A 9,101-nucleotide genomic window follows, 5' to 3' on the forward strand; every position below is an offset into this window, starting at 1 on the left:
CGCCGATGTACGTATCCAAACGCACAGCAAATAAACCACTTGCGCGTTTCATCAGAGGAAATTTTTTATATCCCCAGCTGCATGCATGCACACACGATGTCACGATGAGACATGCATGCATGCACATTGTAGGGTTGTGCCGACTATTATCTATACGCGTGAACGTGTAGACGACGTACTAGACTATACCTGATAGAGCCCAACGTGTATGGCCGGTACAGCGCGCTCCAGACTCTCCATACGTGGACAGACAGATACCGTGTCGTCATTAATTATATTATTATTGTTCATGTACTGGGAACCCTTGACCAGCGTACGTACGTAGTGCTATACATGCCGACGTATATATACATACGTGTATAGAGAACAAGCTGTCGCGTCATGGCCGTTAAAGCTCACGTCATGGGATTAAATGGGGGGCGTGCATTACCGTGTGCACGTCGCTGATCGAAAAGGACTGCAGCGGTGGAGATAGATATCTATCCCTCCGTCACCCCGGCCCTGGGCCATAGCGGCGCCTATAGCGTATCCAATATCATAACATGGCTCTACTCAGTACGTACTCACAAGTCACAACGACGCGTTGACTACGTACCTGAGAGCACTTAATTAATTTGCGTCATCAAATCAAGCGTACTAGCCCACACGCAGCAGGCTTTTGTCATCCGAATATCTCACATGGATTCTTAATTAATCTTATCGACATGGACACTTGCCAGTTGCTAAGCATTGCCTCCTAACTTCCCGGCTAACCACCACCACCACCACGTCGCCGGCGAGCCAAACCCTGCTCGACACTTGCGCAAGCCGCCGGCCATGCACCGGTTGACCGCGACCGGATCAGGCTTTGCGCGTTGCAACGACTCCTTCAGTCACCTGTCACTATCTACCTTGTCAAATGTCAGGTCAGTCGGCAGAGTACACCTGCAGCATCTCAGGGTCTGATCCCTGCAGCAGACGACTGGCGGTGGTCGGCCCGTACCCCTCCGGATCTCCTGTGCGCAATAACCGTCATTGTTCATGTAAATCCATCGCGTGCCCTACACAGAGAGTAGTATATGTACAGAAAGTAACGGCCATGTTAGCGGCGTCGTCGTCAGCGAGAAGAGGACTGAAGTGGACACAGATAATATGGGATTGGGACGTAGACTCCCGGATAATTAATAAACAGGGGATACAAACAAAACAAAGATAACTAACTAACACGATGCCTTTTGACAAAATCAGAGGATCAGGATATGGTTGAAGATCTAACAAGATCTCAAAGTGCTATAAAAATGTAACGAGAAGACAATGATGCCAAAAAAATTTTCAAAATCAAATCAGTTTCAGCTATAAGTTGCCAACGCTCTCTAAAGCCTTGATGGCTCCCACATGTCACAGATGCAAATGATGGTTTCAGAGACCTGCTCTCTCAACACCTCAAGAAGACTCAGATAGTAGCGCCACCTCAAGAAGACTCAGATAGTAGCGCGTGGTGATCATGTGTTGTATCTTCCTCAGACTACTTTTACCGAAGAAAAGAATGTAAGAAATGTTTGGTTTGAAGAATCAATCTATTCTAGATGAGATAGTGCATTATAAGTCCATTCCATAAATTTGGTGAAATGAACTCATTCATAATCACCCTATGATCACGACCATCACACGCCACGATGAGCCCAAAGGCACTGATGGTCCTAAGACCCTGGATGGGCTCGATTCCCTCGATGGTCCTAGATAACCTAGACACATTTAATATAGACTAAGATTTATTTGATTTAATTAAACTAAATAAGGTAAATCCTCGTATTAAATCTAACAGTCTCACTAAATTTTAGGTGATATATAAAATACTTTCACTTCTCAGTTGTTTGATATACCATTGTTTCAATAAAGACGGTTAAGATGGACATCTAGAATAAATGTTACACTTCTTCATCACTAAACAATGTACTATTTCTTGAATTGATGGTTTTTATGCAAAACAAGTTTCACCTAAGCTCTTTATTACTACTACGTTACAAAAACATCATCCTATTTATAGCATATAAGTTAAACTTCATAGCCTTTCATGAGTATATAGAAATCATCCAGATCTCATAGACTATGATTAGTAGTTAAACTCATTTAGGTGTGTTCTCAAAAGATATCATGTAGGACAACGACTTTGCTTCAACAAGCGACTTTGAACATATTAAGGTAAAAATTGTCTTGCCTTATACAAAAGCAAAGACATATATCTAATGTGAACCTTGTAAGGGTATGTCCCCATAGTTTATCAATAACTCGTTTTACCATCCTACTTCATGAGATCTCTAATCATATAGAACATATTGCCACTATGATACATTTCATGTGAGTCTCAAGCCCATCTCACTTGATGCACTACATATCACATTATGTGTCAGTTCCTTATTGAACTAATCTGTTAGATATTTAATTGTATGGGCATAATTTAATACCGTAACTTTGGAGTTTCTCAAATTTTCAACAAAATTTCATTGTGTTTTTAAATGCCCTATGGAATTTATGTTATCCTTAGATATGTTCACTTTGACTATCACAGTTCATGGAAATAGTCGGTGTAGGTTTTCAACTAATGTTAAATCCATAAGGAGTTCTCAAAGCCACTCAACCACAACAGAAGCATATCTAATGTTGTGAGTTTTGCTTCTATAGTTGATATTATTAAGATGATCTACTTGCAAGACTTTCATGAAATAGTGCCACCTCCAAGTGAAAACATATACCCACTTGTGGCCGGTCGCCAGGCGTTTCCAACAACACCACATCGAGCACAACCCTGACCAGTGATACTCTGTCCGTCAACAACAAGATAGAAAGCCCATAGGCAGCAACATGGACCCTAAGGATATCTGACCCCCGAAGAAGGAGATGGCCAGAACTTCTAGGACCTGGTACGTACCATCATTTACATAGATCTATGTTCCTTGATATAGTTTGTCACACTTGTGATTGCTTTCCTAGGGGCCTTGTGTGTAGACTAGAAGTTCTTTTCCCTTTGCTCTTGTTCAAACTAGCTCGCGTACCAAAAAAGATAACCTTGAAAATATAGGTGTTTGAAAGGGGATTTGAATTATACATGGATCGCATGCTCTAAACCTGTGGTGAGATAGGCATGGTTTTAGAGTATAGGATTATTGTTGAGGAGAGACCAAGAGATCACTTTGTTAAATTTGGTACATTCAGTTCCATGATGAATTGCACTTGTAAGACGTATGAGTTTATTGGCATCCCATGTCGCCATATGCTGAAAGGTACTTGACCCGAGGAATACCATGGACCTTCTCCTATTCAGAACACCGTGAAAAGGTGGAGGAAGGATCCTCAAATGGTGGTTGTGCTTTCTCATTTGATGGTGATCCAGACTAGACCTGCTCAAACAAAACGTTATACGTAGTTTTTGTGTTGTATGTTCGGTATAGAAGATATTCTGTTTTCTTCATGCTGTCCAGATCTTTTTAGGCAGGAAGAATGACATAATGGATGTTCTACTAATCTATTGGTGAGTTCACATTAACTGCAGAGCTGCAAATAGCAATGGCACAGGTCGTTGGCAAGTAGCTATTACATACAATTGTTGGAGATCTATTTAGTTGTCCTTAATCTCGGAGATCGTAATAGCTTGTACACAGCGACAGCTTACCTCCCTGCGAAACTACAAAACGTTGCAGGGCCTGATATTATTTCGATCATAGCTTTTCACCCAGAGAAAGAAAGACATTTTTCCCTCTTTGCAAGGATCTTCCATGAGGTCACATCACATCACCTGGTCGTGCACCGGACGTTCCCGGTGATTTGAGGGACTAAGCTTGTGTTGCCAGTTTAAAAGGGTGATGCTGCTGAGCTTGACATGTACAGATTTCTGAACCTCATTACGTCAATGCAATGACATGTACGTGAGAATGGCACATGAATTCGGGAAATAAGAATGAGGATGTGCGGCAATCTGTGCTCGTCTAGTACCCCATTTCTATGGGCTACCTGTTGAAGAATGGTTTCAACAAATCAGTCAAAAACTTCTTAAGAAAAAACAAGAACCTTTGAACTGTGATTTCTCCATGTAATGCCTGATAAAAAAATTTATTTCAATGGTGACAAGTATATGAAATCTTAGAGGAGTAGGCTTTGTTCAATGCCATGAAGAGGTCGCCTCAGTACACAAATGTTAAAACAAATAAAAATCCAATTTACGGTGTACAGTACAGTTTAAAATAATCGGTAATCAGTATCCTCAGACCAGACCCCCCCCCCCCCCCCCCCCAGTATTGGGTCTGCCAGTATCTGTATAGCTGAACAAGGCGTAGTCCTCGAGTCAAAACCGTTGACATAAAACGGCAAGGAATTCTTCACTTGTACAAACAACATGAGCTATTTAGCCGCATATTTCCACTCTTATTGTCTGACAGCTACAAGGTCATGTGACAACTATATATATATCCACCAGAATAAAATCTGCCTCGAAATAAAGCATGTGCAAGCTCCCCCGGTGATCCGTTTGGCTTTCAAGCCCACTAGGCACTCATCGCTTGGTGAAAAATCCTTGAGTTAACGAGGAAAAATCGTAATCTTTGCCAGATTGTGAGGGGAGAGTGGAAGAGGCAGTTGATGCAGTGCCGTTGTTGCTAGCACCTGCTGCCGTGGCACCATTTGCTGGGACAGCTGGAGTAATGTTGTGCATCCTGCAATCAACAGCATATGTCAGCAAAATGGACATAAGATCAACTACTGAGTTCATTACTCTAAAATCCAATTTGGTGCAGCATGAAATTCCAGCGACCGCCAATCTGCAACTAGCAGGCAGTATAGCTTACCCAGGTGTGCCAAAACCAAAGGTACCAGAAGAGAGGTCTTGATTGTTGTTCGAAACCTGTCAGGCAGTAAAACAGAGGAAGATATAGCACATGCTAAAATATTATTCGGATATTATTGTGCCAAAAAAAATATACATATAAAGTCTCTTAACCTTGGTGGCACCATTCTGTGCTGCTGCTAGAGTCAACCCAGGATTTTGATAGCCAAGATTTGTCCAGTTTTGGAAAGGCAAGGTTCCAAGAGGGGGATTAGAAACGTTAGTGTTTAGTTGATTGGCATTCCCTGGAACTATTTGTGGTGAATTTCCAGCTTTAAGAGCAGCCATTAGAAGAGCTTGCTGCTGAGACATAAACGCCAGCTGCTGCTGTTGGACAGCGAATGGTGATGCCATATTGGACTGCAAAACATAACTATTTCTTAGATGGACCATAGATGTGTGCTTCCTTTTATATAGAGCCATTTTTCACGAACAATGTTTTAAAAGGAGTGCCGGTGCAAACCTTCTCAAACAAACTCATGATATCATTCTTTGCATTTACTTGGGAAACAGCTGGAGCTGAGGATAATGACACAACTGGCGAATCTTTAAATAAGTCTTCTATTCCAGGTGTAGACTGGGTCATGCTTTCTGCTGGTTTGGCAGAATCTTTTTCCTCCGAGCTAGGTACTGGTTGTGCAGCTGAATAGTTTTGATATTCCATGAGCAACAGTACAAAAAAAGTGGCATGGAAATCCATAAATATCATACTAAGATCCAAGAAAGTAAGAAAGGCACAATAAAGTGCCCACATAAATAGAACAATTCATCAGTCGAATAGTCACAGTAACTTACACTGGAAGCCATCCCAGGCATTATCATCGTTTGGAGATGACTCTGACTCTTTCTCTGTTGTTCCATCCATTGATAACATGTTAAAGAGATCAGTAGCATAATCAACTTTAGGAGGCGGCGCAACTGATGGCTTCTCAACTTTAGGGGGTGTTGCCTCAACTTTGGCAGGAGATTTTTGTGGCTGAGGAGGTGAAACCACCTTAGGAACTGGTGGTTCTACCTTTGGGGGCTGAGGTGATGCCTGCTTCCCATGCAATCATGCCAGATTAGAAAGGGTTACATTGATGTGTTAAAGTGATTGGAATTAAGAATTCTGCAATGTGGATTACTTAGCCTGACTTAAAGAACAAGAGCTAAATGTTCAGAAGAGCCCTGTCTGAATACACATCTGCCAGTTTCACATTGACAAATTGACTGTTGTTTAGGAAAGCTTTGGTAGCAAAGGATTACCTGAGAGGGTATCCTTGAAGCTACAGGTGCAACTTTGCTCGGAAGAGCTGGTGAAGCTCGGTTTTGCTCAAATGAAGATCTATGATGTCCACTCCTATTAGCACTAGCTGGAGACTCTTGGCTCTTATCATCTCGAACACCGGAGGAAGGTCGCAATGTTCCATTCCTCGGTACCCATCTCTTGTCCTCATATCTACATTTCAGACATAATATGTTACGTGTAGACATTAGTGTTTGAAGAGCAGGAGGATAAGAATGACATATTCAAGGTACTGAAAGATCTGGGAAGAATCATACTTTGCACGGATAAAATTCTCTATCCCAACCCTATCATAGTTAGGAGGCAGCTCTGCTTCCCAATGGCTATTTGCTTTTTCGTTTCCCATTGCTGCAAGAAGATTAATACAACCATCATGAGGAATGCCATCATGGCTTTATACAACTAAAAACGTCCTTCAAGTTTTTCACACCAGCTAGTAATTCATACATTGGATAAATGCAACTTGCTCTGGCAGCCATGTATCCAGGGTAGCAGATCTTACCTGCATAAGAAAATTCTTTAGTAAAATAGTAAAAGTGGTGGATTGTTTGGTAACCAGGTAGGTATAATAGCCAATACAACATGACAGAAAGCAAAACATGTTTTGCTAAGGCATCAAAGGGACTGTTATCTTGTCTCTGGCAAGCAATTCGTTATCCATAAAATTAAACAAACCCAAATGCAACAAAATAATGATAGAAACAATGTAACCAACAAAAAACATGATCGCAACTAGATGCTATGGATCTTGCGTGATAAGGACAGTTAAGCATTTAAGCTGCTACTCCAAGATAGGATAGTGTTGTAGTGATACATTATTGCCATAGGGTCAGTGAGCTAATGTAGGCAGCATAATACACAATTTAAGTGTATAACATTTGATGCTGTAAACAACAGGTCAACAGCTAGCAAACTGTCCACAGATGCAGATCACCTTAAGTTATACATCAGTGTTGCGGCTTCAAATTAATTCGGTGAGGACATCTATGAATAATAAAATGTCTCTAGTGGTGATGATGCTGAGTTGGAAAAATGGTAAGCTCAGCTCATGGCCATTGACTGACCTTAGATATGTGCACCCCCAGGCTTCTATGAATTCCAGAACATGTCATACATATAAAGATCCCAAGATTAACACTTGCCCATCGAGGACCCCTGCAATATAGTCACAGATAGGAGTGTCAGCGTGAACAATAGTTGTAAGCAGAAGTATCTCCCATAGTCATGGAATGGAAAGCAGTCAAGGAGGCTTTGCTACATTCACTAGGGGGCCTAAAATAAAACTAAAACCACAAACCACCAACTCCATTGAACTCATTTCAGCTGATACAAAAAACCATTTTAGCCCTTCTCCTGAAATCAAAGGTCTATTTGTACATGTAGCCTATATGACAAATGGTAGATGTTTTGAGCCGTAAAATAGTGCTCCCTCTATATAAAATACCAAAAATATCATGTCCTCAAGAAGCAACCAGTGGCACTTGTGATACAGCTATTTGACATCTAGCTGTAATGTACCGTTTTCCATGTTTGAAACAACCAAATGGCACAGTTCCACTCACTTTGACTTGCAGTCTGCACATTCTCTATTCTCAGGAAGCCGAAGAAGACCTTCCAATATCTGCAACAAGAAAATACAATTGATTAGAAAAATCGATAAAAATCTCAAATAAGGTAAACATGCATATGAGAATGATACAAAACAACATAAACACCGCATGATACAGCCAAGCATATCGACAAAATGGCGATTTTTAGGCTTGACAATAAAGAAGACATCTAGTGACTGTACTTGTTCTGTGAACTAAAAAAAGGAGCCACAAATTGTTTTTCCTTTCTTATGTACACAACAAGAGAAAAGTAACAAAATATGTACAAGTCCAAGACCATACTAGTTAGAAATTTCGGGGATCAATCCGCCTACTCGTAATTCGAATAGGTCTGATGAATTCAGCAAAGCCGTAAACATCACCAACAGTAAAGCGTCGGCTCCTTGGATCCCACATGGCCCTTAGCAAAACGGAACGGAGCAGAGCTCGGATCTGCCACTTCGCATCAACTCACTAGCGTAATCACAAAGCAACAACAATGGTCAGCGCAACGGTACACGAGAAATCAATGGTCTGCACAACCGCAGATCCCGAATCCCCATCTCAGAGCAGGACAATTAACCGCGCAAGAAAAAAAACGGCTTGCCCCTCATTCCTGCTACCAATCGAAGCAAACAGCGCGCGCGGTCCTGATCTAAGAAAAATCAGAGAAGGACAAGGAGCAGGAATCAACAACCGGACCTTCTTGTGCTTGGCGTTGAGCTCCTTGGAGACGGACGCCTTCTCGTTCATGGCTGCGCCCGCCGAGTCCTCCGACCTGATCAGTGATCAGCCTTAGGATCCCCTGATGGAGAGATTATTGAGCCAGGATTTGGAAAGGGGGAGGAGATTTCGGCCTCCTCTTCCCTTTCTCCCTCCTCTCCTCCCTTTTTTTTCCGCGTCGGGAGGGTCGAGGAGAGAGAAAGAAAGAGACAGGGGAGAGGGATCTGTGCCGTGGGTCTTTTCTCTTGGCGGATTGACCTTCTCGCAATCTCGCTAGCTTCCTCGCTCGCTTGCACTCCCCCCCCCCCCCCCCCCCTCTCTCTCTGCATTTCCTTGTTTTATTTACCTATTTTTTTATCGTTATGTTATGCGCGGAGTAGTTTATTTCTGTGGGTTGACAATGACGGTGGTGCGAACGTTTGCTGGCCTAACCACTTTTAGAGCATATACTATCTAGAGCCTCTTCATCATTTTTTTCCAGATATATAATCGTGCTGTCGGGGACCATAATTAGGGGTACCCTTAAGGCTCCTAATTCTCAGCTGGTAACCCTCATCAGCATAAAGCTGTAAAGGCCTGATGGGTGCGATTAAGTCAAGGATCAGTCCATTCGAGGGACTCGATCACGCCTCGCCCGAGCCTAGCCTCG

General features: G+C 42.3%; 1 protein-coding gene across 2 annotated transcripts; it reads right to left on the reverse strand.

Moving 5' to 3' along the window:
* Window positions 1-4,050: 4,050 nt before the first annotated feature.
* Window positions 4,051-8,761, reverse strand: LOC100193084 (uncharacterized). 2 transcript variants are annotated; one of them, XM_023301430.2, is made up of 12 exons: window positions 8,432-8,752; window positions 8,033-8,203; window positions 7,703-7,761; window positions 7,205-7,295; window positions 6,588-6,642; window positions 6,398-6,488; window positions 6,101-6,293; window positions 5,651-5,891; window positions 5,319-5,497; window positions 4,970-5,215; window positions 4,818-4,873; window positions 4,058-4,685 (listed from the first exon to the last, which is right to left on the reverse strand). In XM_023301430.2, exons 4-12 carry the CDS (start codon window positions 7,250-7,252, stop codon window positions 4,526-4,528), a joined length of 1,269 nt encoding a protein of 422 aa, XP_023157198.1. In that variant the 5' UTR covers window positions 7,253-7,295; window positions 7,703-7,761; window positions 8,033-8,203; window positions 8,432-8,752; the 3' UTR covers window positions 4,058-4,525. The 2 variants fall into 2 exon arrangements, with proteins under 2 accessions (NP_001336758.1, XP_023157198.1); NM_001349829.2 differs by lacking the exon at window positions 8,033-8,203 and having other exon boundaries at window positions 4,051-4,685; window positions 8,432-8,761.
* Between the last annotated feature and the right edge of the window lie 340 nt (window positions 8,762-9,101).

Source organism: Zea mays, chromosome 2 (genome assembly GCF_902167145.1).
Source record: "Zea mays cultivar B73 chromosome 2, Zm-B73-REFERENCE-NAM-5.0, whole genome shotgun sequence".
NCBI lineage: Eukaryota > Viridiplantae > Streptophyta > Magnoliopsida > Poales > Poaceae > Zea > Zea mays.